The 15,611-nt window shown below is 40.6% G+C and overlaps 1 protein-coding gene across 4 annotated transcripts in view; it reads left to right on the top strand.

Moving 5' to 3' along the window:
• The window catches only part of trpm7 (transient receptor potential cation channel, subfamily M, member 7), an 80,690-nt gene that overhangs the window by 13,537 nt on the left and 51,542 nt on the right, over positions 1–15,611 (top strand). Inside the window, exon 1 of one of the 4 annotated variants that reach the window (XM_036564612.1) lies at positions 11,230–11,305. The exons of 1 other annotated variant lie outside the window; for it this stretch is intronic. In XM_036564612.1, coding sequence (XP_036420505.1) covers positions 11,249–11,305 — 57 coding nt within the window. In that variant the 5' untranslated portion in view covers positions 11,230–11,248. Of the gene's footprint in view, positions 1–11,229; positions 11,306–15,611 lie in introns of those variants that run through there. 2 more of the 4 variants (XM_036564613.1, XM_036564611.1) reach the window with 2 other exon arrangements.

The following is a 15,611-nucleotide window of genomic DNA, read 5'->3' as shown; positions in this document are numbered from 1 at the left end:
CCTACGTGTCTTCTGAGTTTTATATGGAAGATGGGAAAATAGTGGAAACTCTGAACGACTCTGTTTACATCTCAGCCATTTAATGACAGAGAAATTCTGAAAAATTGGTTCACCTTTAAACTGCGGTCAGTTAAAGTGCTTTGCAAATGATGAAAAACTTGCTTTGGTCGACTGTAAACCTGATTCTGTATGTAGACAACAACACTGTAGTATATCGTTTACTTAGCACTGTTAGCTACGAATAAACATAGCTACAAAGCTAGTTGGCTAATCAGCTAATTTGTACGTTTCCCATGAGATTTTAGTTGATGATTAATTGTCAGATAAGTAATTGAGATTAATGCTTTAATTGTCTTTCCATGTTCATTGTACACTTCTAGTAAAGGAGCCAAATTAGCTGATTAGCTTCCTTTATTGCTAGCTGTGTTCGCTGTAGCTACCACTGGCTGTGCTGTCGAATAAACACTCACACAAGCATTTACAGTTACACAGAATCGTGTGTAGAGTCGAGCAAGGCTACACGTTGTTCACCAGAGTGACAATAGAGGCACTCATTCTGCTAGCATACATGCTAAAAACGTTAGGTTTAGCAACATAGCTAGCAAATAAATTAACATTACTCAGCGCTGCAATCTAAACTTGTTCCACAATATGACTGCATTCACTTCTTTCTTTTATTTATGTTTACTTGCCTCAACCCAGCACATATAATACAATAAAGTAATTGTGATCATCTCAAATAAGTGATGATTGTGATAATTGTGATGGGCCTAACTTATACATCAGCTGCATGCAATGAACAAAAAAAGACAAATCGTTAATTGCAGTTATTTATAAGGCAATTGTACGCTCTTAAAAAAAAGATGGTACTTTAAGGGTTCTTTAGTAAAGGAAATGGTTCAATATAGAACCATGAACACTCAAAGAACCCTATGCATGATTTAAAGGGTTCTTTTTCCATCATGAAAACGTTCTTCAGGTTGATGGAGTGTGTTGTATAGGGTTCAATACATAGCACCCTTTTGAAAAGGGTTCAATATGTAGCACCAAAAGAGGTTCTTCTGTTGTTAAGCTTATCACAATAGAAGAACCCTTTTTGGAGCTGTATAGAACCATCTACAGCACAACCTGAAGAACTGTCTTTTTTTAGTTTGTGCAATTTCGTGATTGTAACAGGCCTGCTTGATTTTGTGGTTTCAGACACGCTTTTATCTGTAATCATTGGCTAAAGTACATTAGCATAGCTGAAAACAGTAGCAGCAGCTGCTCTGGAGCTGAAATTTTTAGTCTGCTTTGTTGTACATGTTTATAGACAACCCTTTATAGCCTTTAGACCAGGTCCAAAGCTCTGCTTCTCTCCTCAGGATGAAAATGAGTGATTTATTATATTCTCTGCCTCTGATTTCTGCTCGTTACTTGTTAAAGACGTCCGTCACTCTGAGAAAATTAATGGTGAAATTTTAACAAGTTTTAGTCTTGCAAAACTGCTGTGTCTCACGCAGACATTCTGTGCTGTCCCAAGATGCGCAGAATGCAAATTAAATTGACATAAATATACATGCAATATATACAAGATGGTTCTTCAAGGGTTCTTTTGTAAGGACAGTGGTGCTATATAGAACCATGAACACTCGAAGAGCCATCTGCATCTCTGAATGGTGAAATGAATTTTGAGATTGATGGTTTTGATAATGGTTCCATATAGCACCCTAAAGGGTTCTTCTATTGTGTATGCTTGAGATGAAAGGACCAAAAGAAATGACCCAGAATTACTTGGGAAAATGTCTAGTTACACCGACTTACATTATATATTTTTATATACGTATACATACTTTTAATATTAACGGAAGTCACTTTGATCTCGTTCTTTGTGCAGGTGAGTCCTGTTAATTTATATAACGGTCGTAAATGACCGTTAGGCGCGCCTGAGCTGGGTGGTTATCAGAAGCACTGCAGATGTTAGAGGAGATAAGGAGAGTGATGGGAATGAGGTACAGAAGCTCGGAGCTGATTTTGTGTGTGGGATGAGTAACAGGAGATTACAGCTCGGCTAAGGAAGGAACAAAGTTTGCTGCAGTTACACAATGACTCTCGCTGCAGTTCATCAGCGGGCAGTGAAGAGCAGGTCACAGAGAAGTTTGATGGTGTAGTTTAGTGCAGTGTTCTGGTACTAAGGCTGTTTTCACACTGCAGCTTTTTTCCAGACTCAGGTTCACTTGCTCTGAGAGTTTGGTATATTTGGTCAAAAGCTGTTTCCGAGCCCTAGAGCGGAACAGAGAAACGATCTGTGGTCCTCCTGGAATCAGAGGTCCGTGCGTGGAAGCTATTCACTGCGGGTGCCGTGTGTGTGGGGCTGCGTGGTTGCCTCATTTTTTTACATAACTGCTTTGACTTATCACGTGACTTCCTTTTTCAAGTTTTGTAATGGTGGGTGGGGACTGCTGTGAACAGAAAGAGCTGCACTTCACTGCTTGAGTATTAGTATCCAAGGAAAATATTAAACAGGCAGCAAACAGATGAAGCTGTGCCGACCATTCTGCAAACCTGACGTGTGGAATTGTGCTATCGGTCCATGGATTGGATGTAATTCTTGTGTGTGAAAAGAAATCAGCAATAATGAGCCCCTCCCCCAGAATCCTGAGTGTGGACTCTGGGTATTTGGGACAAGTGTGAAAACGTTCTAAAGCTGCTTTTCGACTCCTTGGAACCGGCTCAGTTTAGCTTGACTCTGCTCTCCTTTTTTGGTTTTCCAGGCAAGCAAGGTACCAGGTACTAATTTTGGTATCACTGATTGGTTGGATCGTCACTATCACACTAAACACACATGCTAACATTAGCCACCAGATTAGCTTAGCCTCTTGCGTCTCCTTTTAGCAACAGAATCGTTTTATCGTCTAAACTCTGATGTAGTTTTTCCCAAACGCTCCTGTTTCTTTACACAGTCTTTTATCTTGCTGTCATCAGCCTCTTCTGAACAAAATTAGTCTACTTCATGTCACAGCAGTTTCATGTGGCATCGCTATGACCACCAGCTACATTAAGGGGGCACTATATCTGCAGTGGAAAGTGAAGTAGCTGGTACCAAAAGCGAGTTGAGTCATACCATGTGGTGCAAGAGTGTTAAATATTGGTAAAATATTACCATGAAGAGGGGCTGAAATACACGTCATCTGCCTCTCACCGTGTGGAACTGGTGGATTCATGTGTCCGTCTACATTCTGTGTAAAACAGACCAATGGACACTCAGAAAATCACTAAGGACTGACCCATCATGCTGGAAACCTTTCATTCTTCATTCAGTCCACATCGGAGACACATGTGAAATGGCGTGCAGAGAGTTTGATGCTGCTGAAGTTGCTGCAGCGGTTTTGGAAAGTGGTGATGAAGATAACGGAGCGTTTTGATATGAAACATATGAGTATCATGTTATATGAAGAGCCTTTAAAGGAGAATTTAAGAAAATATGCACCAGAGGGTTAACTGTTAACAAGAAGGGCTTTGATGTTAACGCCACCCAGAGTCAAAATCACAGTAAAGTTGACACAGCATGTGACCTGCAGGAGACCTAGTACAACACCTGGGAAACAACCAGGAGGAAATACAGCACCATCTAGATTACAGCCAGCAAAAGTTTCTGCATTTTTTTTGTTACAGTTGAGTTTAGTTTTATAAATGAAAACTTTACAGGAGTGAAATCTGCACATAATTTTAGGAAGAAGTGGTAAAAATCAACATTGTGTGCACGCACAGTGGCTACTGCGCGAAAGTGGCGAGGCACAGTAAAGCAGAAGGTTTTGTTTTTACGGTCGTTTTTACGAGAGAATGAAGTGGTGGGAGTTTATTTTCTACATGATTCAGAAGTGAAGGAGGTGTTAGTTGCTCATGCTGAGAACCTCTACTCCTGTTTACAGGATTTGAGTCCGCAAAAACATTAGCAGTGAAAATATCCTAGTGACGTTCCAGGATTTCAGTGTGAAAAGGGCTAAATTATATTACCAGCGACAGACCGAACAGCTTACAGATCGGGTGCGTTCGTGGACCCCGGAGGGTTAAATTCCCAGGTAAAAGTGCACGTGAACGTGGCTGTGTGATTGTGAATTGTTCTGGAGTGTGTCCGAGCTTATCTGCTGATTAATATGCAGCATATTGGACCAGCCATAGATCTGCTGCTGTGGGTCATTTGACCCGCGTGATCAACGCAATGTGGCCCAGTTTCAGTAATTCTTTTATGTTTACCTGAAAGTTAATTTATTATTATCAAACTTGGCATCAGTCATTATTTATATGATCAGACTTGGCACTGATCCCGTTTTCCTTTTATTTGAAGCTGTACTTCAACCTTTAGATCACGAGCTCGCTCTCACAGCGGCTCCACGGTTCCTTTAAAGGTGCCTAGACAGGTGTGTGACTTTGGTCGGGGTGAAAAATGCCCAGATGTGGTTTTACCGCCCATTTACAGCCCTGTGATTAGACCCCAGAATGAAACGAGCTGTTTCCCCTTTTTGGGGGCTCATGAATAATCTGGTGAGCTCTGCTCTGATTGGCTGGTTTACATTGAGGCACTGCAATAGTTCAACATGTCGAAATAGACACAGGCAGGAAAATGAAATGAACCTCAGTGTAAATAAGCTGATCTTCATACTGTTTAGTTAGCTATGTTAGTTACTTGGAGCCTGCTAGTAGCTAACGTTAGCTGCACTAGCTACTTGCTTTCAATCTCGACAACAACACAAAGTAAAACACTATGAAGCTCTCAGTTTAAGGTGAACTGCTTCAGCAGTCAGTAAGTGATAAAATCTCACAGCATGGCTGCTTACAGGCTGCTGTTGGGGTTGTGATGCTAATAAAGGTAGAACTGCATCTCCATCTCTTCAGGGCCAGACGCTGAGTGAAGCTGATCGATGTTGTCCAAGCTTTGAGAAACTGTCCAGAGTGAAATGTGCAGAGAAACTAACAGCTCTGAATCAAAGCTGTCTGGGATCCTGAATTTGGCTTCCTATTCAGCAGTGAATTTTCAGTTCCACCTTAAATGGTGCTGCAGTTACATTCTGGTGCCTATACAAGCTTTTAAGGTGGAACACTGAATTAAGAAGCTGGTGAATAGGAAGCCCTTCAGCCTGGTTTAAAGATGATCATCAGCCACTAACAGTTCAGTTTTTGTGAAGGGAATGAAAAGTGCCGATGTCCCTTCACAGCCTGGAGCTGCATTTCTGCGCATAGTCTGACATTTTTATTGCTGCAGCTCTGTTGTTGTTGATTCCTCCTGGGCTAGAACATGGGCTGGTGTATGTAAATTTTGGGGGCGTGAATATTTATGAGTCAAGACTGTTACCTAACAGTTTAGAAGTTTGGAATTGGCCCGTTTTACTGCCCTCTTTTACAAATGCAGAATTTGCATCTGAAGGAGGAGACGGTAGTGTTTGAGGTTTGGCGGACAGAATTTTACGCACTTTCTTAAAATAAGGTTGATGCCCTACCTGGCCATATATAAACAAAGAAGCAAAAACGGCCTGTTTTAAAGATATTGTTTTGTGATGTCACAAAAAACAACCCATTCTGCCCTATTCAACCTTCAGAGATTTAGCTCCGCCCATTCATGCTAAAGTTACAAGGAGTGTTTCATCCCAGACTGCATTTGAAACAAGGCCCGACACAGGACAGCTACTTAGAGCAGAGCTCATTTTCATATCAGTCTTAAAGGCGCAGGAAGTGGTTTTGTAAAACTTAAAGGGGAATTTTACTGATTTTTCATAATATCTGAAAAATTCAGTCCTTGATGTAAACAAATTCATTCAAAGTGGTTTCATGTAAAAAAGGTTCATTTAGAGAAACTTACAGACTTCTTTTACAAGAAAGTTTCTCTAGAATGGAGCATTTAACACCAAACCACTCTGAACAACTCTGTTTCCATATTAACCTTTTTATGCAGAATTTTGACAGAACAGTGTAGTTTCCCTTTAACTCTGACATAATTTTCATTATTCTAATTACACACTCCATCTGTATCTCTCTGTTTTAGTCTTTAACATCACGGTAGAAGATTATGCAGGTGGTCACATGGGCACATATTCGGCTCACTTCATTGGCTGAAACTGGCTAGTCTTGCTAGGACAGCTTGGCAGAAACGATAAAATAAATAAACACTAAATTGAAATGAAGCTTTTTGTGAAAGACTTGAAAATGCACTCACTTGAACTGTTTTAAATAAGCAAATTTTTTTTCATGTTTTCAAGATAAAACTCGCCAAACACCTAAAAGTTAAAAATTGTATATATAATATAATAAAACATGTCAAATGAATTAGCCAGAGTTAGAGTCCCGTCAGCCCTAGTGGACATGGTCACTCCTTAAGATTGATATTTTTATTATTTCAAAGTGACTCAGCTACGTTTTGTTTAATTACACTGCCGGTCATTAAAATTGCAACACAAAGGAAGACATGAGATATAAAAGTCAAATTATTTCCTAGATTGCCTTTGATACATGGCTTAAATGATTAGAAGGACAGCTCGGTCAGGGTTGCAGTATATCAGTAATGACCCCTTCATGGTCTGGCAAGGAGAGATGCTGGATGTGTATTTGTGCCACGCTGTGCTGTGAGCGCCCAAAGTTCATCTGCAGTAGCCGCTGGTGGTCTCTGGTGCGCCGGCTGTCATGCAGTCTCCTCCTAGACACCAGGGCAGCATTCAGCCCTGCTAAAACTGTAGCAAAAAGCGAATGTACCTCTGATGTCTGTCCTCCTGTTCATTTGTCCTTTCTCAACACACATACCCCATGCTCTCATCAGTGTGGTCGCATTTCGTCCAACGCGAGTGCCAATGTTCTGGAAGGATAATCTCACATTCCTACAATTCTTCTTCACTCAAATTCTGAAAGCTGCACTGAGCACTGACTACGAGGAAACACCTCAATGCTTTGAACCTGCTTCTTGTAGTTCCTGTTTAAGCTGAACCGTGGGGCCGTAACTCGCACTAGAGCTGAACAGTTAATTGTTTTTATCAGCAAGAGCTGCAGGTTTAATGATATGTAACATTGTCTCAAGAAGTTTTAGGTGGGAAAATTTAACCCAATGTAACAGAGCTCTGGCACCAAAAATAGATCGTTTTTCTAGGTCTGGGGTGTAATTGATAAAAAAAAAAAATCACAATTAAATCGTAAATGCAAAATTGATCAGAAAGAACACAGTTAGATATTTTCCCCAAATTGTTAAATTGTTCAACCAACTCACACATAGTTTTGCAGTTGTGCTGCGCTTGTGATCATTTTCTCATTCTATTATGGCCTTCCTGTTCTACATGTGATGCGTTTTCCCTCAGTGTTGCAGTTTTAAAGCATATAACAGTGACATGGCATCTCTGACATTGCCACTCCAGGCTGGAACGCCTGCTATAGCACTATGCAACCTTGGAGGAGCTCGTTTCAGGCTAGCATGGACAGAAATAATTTAAACCAAATAAGCCTTGAAAGTTTGCAGTCTCCTGTAGTAAAATCCTGTAATGTTACTCTGTTTCGCAAGCCGAGGTTGTTTCTCTTCTGATGTTCTATGCCGATGTTGTGCTGAATTCAGACTCCACAGCAGAATCGCTACAGATCGCACTTGTGATTTCGGTTATTAACACATAGAGCACCCGTGTACCTGCATGGCGTGAAGGCGAGTCAGATTCTGTTTCCTTCAACTTGTCAGCAAATGCACTTGTACAGCTGTTCATGAGGGGGCCTTTACAGCGCAATTTGTATTTATGTTGTGTTAAAGTGAAATACACTCTGCAGCTGTAGGGGGAGCCCAAGAGCAAAACTACCAATTCTTGTAAAAGGTTGCCTCGAAGGGATGCAGTGGATGTGGTGATCTAATCATCAAATACACTTTGAGATGCATATGTTTATCTTGTGATTTTTTTTATTTTTTATTTTGTTTTAGCTGTGTACACTGTGACCTGAACTTTTAATACAAAGCTCTAAAAATAATAAACATAACTTGTACGCTTGCTAACTGAATGAGATAAAATCAATGTTAACTAGCATGTGCAGGACAAGCTCACTAAAACATAGTAACGTAACTTCTTGTCTGTACGCATTTATTTCATCTGTATTTGTGTTCTCCGAAAGCTTATGGAACGGACGAAAGGGTGCTGTACCACCGGGAGCCATGGGGCAGTGTAGCCAATAAATCACATGAGACACAATGTCAAGTTTCTCTCGTTAGTAATAGTGTAAAGAATTCTCCTTCCACACGTCACAAAGAATTTAAAGGCCTCACAGACACCACAGTACAGCGCTGCCTCTTCCGTCTCTTTCGTAATTGGTACGTTATTATGGCCTCCTCCACCGTTGCCATGTTTGTTGTTGTCAGAAACTACATCGTTTGAAATGGGCGTGTTCTTTTTTGTACACAAAGGGAGAATAAATGAGTCTTGAGAACACTCATGTTAAGCTTTGCATAGTTAAAGACTCTCCAACATCTTGTAGAAAGCTTCCCAGAAGAGTGGAAGCTGTTATAGCTGCAATGGGGGACCAACCCCATATTAATGCCTATGGATTTAGAATGGGATTCATAAAAGCTCCTGTAGGTGGAATGTGTAGGTGTCCCAATACTTTTGGCCCTGTAGTGTATAAAGTGGAGACAGTCCCCCATTAGGGTTCCAGCTCTTTGTGTACAGAACGTCTGTGTGAGAGAGATCTTATCAGAGCACTAATAAAAGAGCAGGCAGGCTAGATGAGGAAGGTTAAGCATCTCTGCAGGCTGTTTCTGTGAGGCTGTGTGGGAACCTGCTCTGAGTGAGAGAGAGAGAGGTTTAAACTGTGGAGAGGTGCTATAAGGCAAGCAGAGTACTACACTTGTGTTGTAGAGTGTCCAGTCTCACATATACAGCACAGATAGAGCTTAGAGATGGGCGATATGTCAGAAGTACTATGCTTAATGATACACAATACATTTTTTTCTAGCTGCAAATAGTGAACAAGAAAAGACAAATCAGTTAAATCATTAATAGCAAATTAATTATATGATAATTAATCGGCAGCTGAAATTTCATGATCGTGACAGCCCCGACTCTGTGTGCATTTCGGACTGCTAAGACAGTTAAAGCTTTTCCTGATTTTGTAGAAACCAGGAAATGTAAGCCAGTTCTTGACAAAATCCAACTGAAGAAGTCAGGATTATATTTAGATAAAATCAAACCACATAAAAATGCGAGTGTAAACGCACCCAAGACGCATTTAAAACAGATACCAATCTGATCACTCAAACCACTTCAGGTGAACTGAGACACATTTGAGCCGCATGTTGCAGCAGCGTAAACACATCTGTCTCTCCAAGATATATTCGACAACTGAAACTCCTCGCAGTACAATCTAAACTGTTCCCAGTACAACCGAAACCCCTCCCCTGTACCACCAAAACTTCTCCCAGTACGACCAAAACTTCTCCCAGTACAACCGAAATCCCTTTTAGTACAGCTGAAACTCCTCACAGTACAACCTAAACCCCTCCCAGTACCACCAAAGCCCCTCCCAGTACAACCAAAATCCCCTTTAGTACAACCAAAACTCCTCCCCATGCAGATAATCAGATTACATACACACACAGTTGTGGACGAAATGAAATGCTTAATATCAACATGGACAGAGATGACTGTACGAAACACTCTGCAGATGAAGAGGCTAAACAGTTGTAATTGGCTGCTGTGTAATGAGCGGATTTGCATATTCCGTCCCACACAGCAATGAGATTTCAGTCCAAGTAACTGGAGACACAGTTGACTACCAAGTGTAAATGCATGTGGCTAAAGTCTTATCAGGATACAATCCAGATACTAGACACAGGAAGTGACCAGGTGTAAACTTGGTCGTAGATTACATACAAGTTAAAAGTAGCTAGCTAGCGTGCACCGACAGCTTAGGTAACATTAGCGTTGGTCTAATACATAAGGTAGCTACATAAGTAGTTAGCTACACTGGCTACATAATTCAGGAAAATAGCTAAACAAACCAGAGAATTACTGTGGAACAGAAAAATAGCAGCCTTGGCGTCAATTTCCAGCTTTTTAGCTAAAGATTTATAACAAGACAAAATGAGAGCTTCATTGTGAAATGGAATGCAGCACAATAATTGCTTTATGTTAATTATCTTGTTTTCATAATCATTAGAAGCCAAAATTGAAAATTCGATTAATCTGCCAGCACTACAAGATGTGTCTCCATAAATGCATTTAATGCTTTTTTTTTTTGCTTGTCATGTCATAATATTGGTATGAAATCTAATGACTGTGGATGACTACTGCGGTTAGCTTAAATAAATGCAATCACTTACAACCAGAACCCCTCCCAGTACAACCGAAACCCTTACCAGTACCACCAAAACTCCTCCCAGGACAACTGAAAACCCTTCCAGTACGACCAGAACTCCTCCCAGTACAACCAAAACGCCTACCAGTACCACTGGAACCCCTCCCAGTACAACCGAAACTCCTGTCAGTACAACCGAAACCCTTCCCAGTACAACCAAAACTCCTCCCAGTACAACCGACATCTCTCTCCACTACAACCAAAACCGCTCCCAGTACAGCCGAAAACCCCAACAGTACATATAAAACTCCTCCTGTTGTGTCATAATATGATTATGAAATCTAATGACTGGGGATGACGACTGCAGGCAGCTTAAATAAATGCAATCATTTACAACAAGAACCCTTCCCAGTACAACCAAAACACCTCCCAGTACAACCAGAATTTCTCCCAGCAGTCAACTGCAGTCAGCTTAAATAAATGTGACCATTTCAAATAATTGTGATCAGGTGATTGCGCAGTAATTGTGAGAGGCCTATCGATAACCTGAACTGCAGTAGATGAGTGTGAGTGGAGTGATGGTGATCAGACCTGCTAGTGTGTTTGTGCGAGACAGTCCAGCAGAGAGATTCACCAGTGTCTGCATGCCTGAGTGCATGGTTACTGAGAGAGAAAGAAAGAAAGACATGGTGATGTATGTCTCTCTCTCTCTCTCTCTCTCTCTCTCTCTCTCTCTCTCTCTCTCTCTCTCTCTCTCTCTCTTTCTCCTGAGCCAGGCCTTTTACTCATTAACCTTTCGGAAGAGAAAGAGAGGAAGAGCGTCTCTCGCTGATCACTCAGCCTTTAACAGATTCACATCCTCCCAAAACCATTTCAGCATTCACGCCCGAGAGTCTGCTTCAGAGCCGAGCCGCGGTAGGGAACAGATCTAGAGCGCATTTGGCGATGGTGGAGGGGTTCCGTTATGATCCGGTACTCGGCGCTGCTGCAGAGAGATGAAGAGCTGGAGTTGGAGTTTAAGGTAGACTCAGTTTAAAGTTTCCTGTTGGACTGAAGGGGGGCAGTTCTGCGCTGTCGCTATCATAAAGCTCAGGCATTATGGCAAAAATATATAATCGTGATGCTCACAATATTTAGTGTTTTGTGGTTTAATTAGCAGGAATGGACACAAAACTAGTGCTGAATGTGATGCATCACCAGCACGTAAAAAAATCGCAATAAACAACGTCTTAATTTTTATTCGACGTTTCACATACATGTTACGCTCTTTTGGGCTCTCACCAGCATCCAGATTTGGTTCCTGACAGTACACTCTTAAAAAAGATGGTTCTTTAAGGGTTCTTTAGTACAGAAAATGGTTATATAAAGAGAAGGACTTTTTGGATGATTAAATGGCTTTTTACAGGGTTCTTCAGAATATGCTGTAGATGGCTCTATATATAACCTTTTTGAAAAGGGTTCTTCTATTGTTATGATGTCAAGCTTTTAACAGTAGAAGAACCTTTCTGGGTGCTATATAGAACCCTTGTCAAAAAGTTTCTGTGTAGAACCATCTACAGCACATTCCCCATCAATCTGAAGAACACTTCACCATACAGAGTTTCGTTTAATCATACAGTTGGTTCATTGAGCGTTCATGTTTCTTTGTAAAACCATTTTTTTGTAGTAAAGAGCCCTTGAAGGACCATCTTTTTTAAGAGTGTAGACTTAAACGGCTTCACTACTCAGGAGCATCTCAGGAGTACTCAGAAATGAGTATTAATTTAATATAATAATGATATACCGTCTTGTAAGGGCGGGCGATTTGGCACAAAAGTAATATCATGATACTTAAAGACATTTTCACAATACATACCTTGATATTTAGTTTTTCTGATGATTTAATGAGTTTTCCGTTTTGGTAACGTCCTAAAATAACATCACAAATGATTATGATGATTTTTGTTGATTTTACACACTGCGCTACAGTAAATCCATTTAAACGAGACTGCATTTTTAGGTGCTGATAATGTCCACGATATGCTTAGAAAAGTTTTTATCACAATAAAATAAAATATTGTCATATTGCCCACCCCTAGCATAATATCACACACCTCTCCTAAAGCATTGTCGTCCTCTGTCTTTGAGTGTATGATGGACGTGATCAATACCTCTAGACACTGAACAGCTGCACTGATCATTTAAAAAGAGATTTAGGCCAGTTACAGAGAGCCTGCTGGAAAGATTTGGGGACACACTTTTCAGTAAACAATTGTGTTTGTTGATTTGTGATATCGTGCCGTGTTGAAGCCTAATCAGGTTTGTTTATTGCACAAGTAAATATTTGTGCCAATATTAGCCACACTGCTGCTTTGGAAATGACTGTCGAAGAATTATTTATAAACCTATTGTTCATACCTTGATCATGAAGTGGCGCGTTGAAGATAAATATACATATTAAGGGTGAAAAGTAATGGAGAGAAAATTTGCATTTCAAAATAAGGCAAGTTTTTACGGCTAGTGTTGAATGAATGATCTCATCTCTGCTTTAGAAACACAGGGAAGAGGTGACACAGGCTTGTGAAACAAGTAAACTGATTGTAGTTGATTTATTACGATTTTATGACTTTATTGCGTTTGTGATTCCCTTTTCTGTGATCTTGCAGCAGTTTATCTTTTTTTTTTTTATAGACTTTTTTTCTTCTACTTCATCTAGTTTAGCGAGTTCAGGGTCTTTTTCATTCCTCTCTCGACTTTGCCGGAGCATGGCTGGAGCCCTGGTGTGCCGGGCCGGAGAGCGGACAGGTATCAGGAGCTGAAGTTTAATTAAAAATTCTTCAGTGTTAAATCCCTCTGGCTGAGCGCTCGGAGAGATTTTTGGGCTCAGGTTAATTTGAGCCCTTGAACAGCCCCCGATGGACCCGCACCTCAAGCACAGAGGATTTTCTCTGATTACATGAATTTGTTTCATTAAGGAGCCTCTGATCCTGCCAGAGTTTCGTTTCAGCTCTGGATTAGTGAGCGGCCTTAGAGCAGAGAGAGAGCTCTGTTAGGTCTGTGTAGGGCTGCACAATAAATCGTCTTTAAAGTTGTTTATTGTTTCTGTGATAAACACATCGTTTAGAGCAGCGATGACCAAACAATCAGATTACATCAGCACCAGAAAGACGTCGATATCGATACCTATCGATACTCTTATTGATACTACTCTCCTTAATGTGATGCAAAAACAAAGGCATAATCAATACAGAATTATTTATCCTGGTTATCATGAATGCTCACACTAAGCTCACACTTAGGCTATGTGGCAGTTAGCCATTTATTCAGTACAGACTCAATTTAATATCATTACTTCCCCCTGATGAGCTGATTGTGGCTGTTCCACCTTAAATAGTGCAGCAGTTCTTATTAACACCGGGGTGCCCCGATGTTAAGAAGAACTGCTGCACCATTTAAAATGGAACGAGGACAAACAGGAAGCTGGCAGATAAGAATCGACTTCAGCTTCGTAGTTTTAATGCTGGTAGCATTTTTGATAAGGTGATTTAAGCTATCAAAACATCCTGCCTGGAGTTTTATGTTGGAAGCTACTTATAAATATGCACTATGGTAGAACATTTCAACAAGGCAGCACAATTAGTCAGAATGCTGGAAGCCTGCACTGAGGACGCAGGAGCAGCAGCTACTTTACCAATGCAAACACACTGCACTACTTCAGATTTATAGCGTTTATAGCATGTTTTATTTGTAAGTGTTTCATGAAGTTGTTGGTGTTTACACTCAACTATTACTTTACGTAAATTACATTCAGCTGCATAATCATTCAATTAAGTGAGCCGACACTTTTGAGCAGCTGATCCTTTCAGCCCTGACCGGAGCACAGAATTGAGCTTGGCATTTGAAATAGTTAAGGTAGTCAGAGGAACGCTCTCATCAAAAGAAGCAGAGCAGAGCGCCCACCTCACTGATCCAGTCTAGCACCAACTATCTGAAAATGGCAGCTATGTAGATTAAACTAACATTACATAAATGCTGTTAGCAGCACCGTTTGTCCAGGAGCTTAGCAAAATCTCGGTACTGACCAGTTTACCGGTTCTTGATTCCCATCCCTACTCACAGCAGCATTGCGCTCTGCCTTCCTGTCTGATTTGTAGTGAAGTGAGGACCTCGAGAAGATCAGTGTCACAGTCTGAGGACCAGACATGACCTCATAATGAGGAGAGCCGTGTTCAGGCTGAGCGTAGGTGAGAGTGTGGACTTAATTAGGGGAACAAACAAGAGTTTTAAACTTCTGTTCCAGTCTCACGCCTCGCAGCCATAGAGCACTCATCAACGCTGCCAGCTTGAAAACAAGCCTGATGTTAGTGCAGTGGGTGTCAGCAACACTCTCATAGATGCTTCTTCAAGGGTTCTTTAATAAAGGGAAAGTTTCTATGTAGAGCCATGTCATGCTTAACCCTCCTGTTTTTAATCATTTTTGGGTCATAATGACAGAAAATGTCAAAAATGTTTAAAAAATCTGAATAAGAATAGATAAAAAAGATGTGCTGAATGTCGTTTGTGCTAATGTACAGAAAAAAAGTTTGAAAATGATTTTTAATAAAAAAACGTTTATATATAAGTTTGTATTATAAGTGAACCATGATCTGTAAGGTGTAAAGAACTTGATTACATTTTTTAATTGAGCTAAAGATAATATTTATGGAGAAAAATATATTTTTAAACTACTGTCGGATGGTTAAACATGCATCAGGTCAACATTATTGCTCTTTCTTACAGCTGAACAGAAGCATTATGTTACCAAAAAGGGTTCTGCTATTGTTACTGTTGTAATAACAGTAGAATTAACCTTTTTGGTGCTGTGTAGAACCGTATACAACACATTCCCCATCTGAAGAACCATCTCACCATGCAAAGCACAATTTATAAGCATGGTTTAAGAATGAACCCTTGAAGAACCATCTTTTTTTTAAGAGTGTAGAGTGACTGAAAAGTCCCCAAATAAGACTGCAGTTTAGCTTTAATGGGTTAACAGCTGTGTTTCTCTAGCCAGAGGCTAGGCCTCCTGCCATGACGTGAGCGAACGGAGACGATGAACACTAGCATGCACCATGCGAGAAGCTCCACCATGTGTTTTCAAACAGCTGCTAACACAACATTCTGGGAGCTCATCACGCTTGGAGGAGAACACTAACAATAACCTGGATCTGGAAAGACATGAAAATAACGGGCCAAAATCAATCCACCAAAAAACATTGTCAAAATTCATGGAGTTTCTGTAATCGTTGTTATTTTAGGGTGTAAACACACAAGCATTAAAGAGGAATTCCACCAATCCCCATAATTCA

The sequence above is a fragment of the Colossoma macropomum genome, unplaced genomic scaffold, assembly GCF_904425465.1.
Source record: "Colossoma macropomum unplaced genomic scaffold, Colossoma_macropomum, whole genome shotgun sequence".
NCBI lineage: Eukaryota > Metazoa > Chordata > Actinopteri > Characiformes > Serrasalmidae > Colossoma > Colossoma macropomum.
This window is presented reverse-complemented; position numbering and strand designations above follow the sequence as displayed.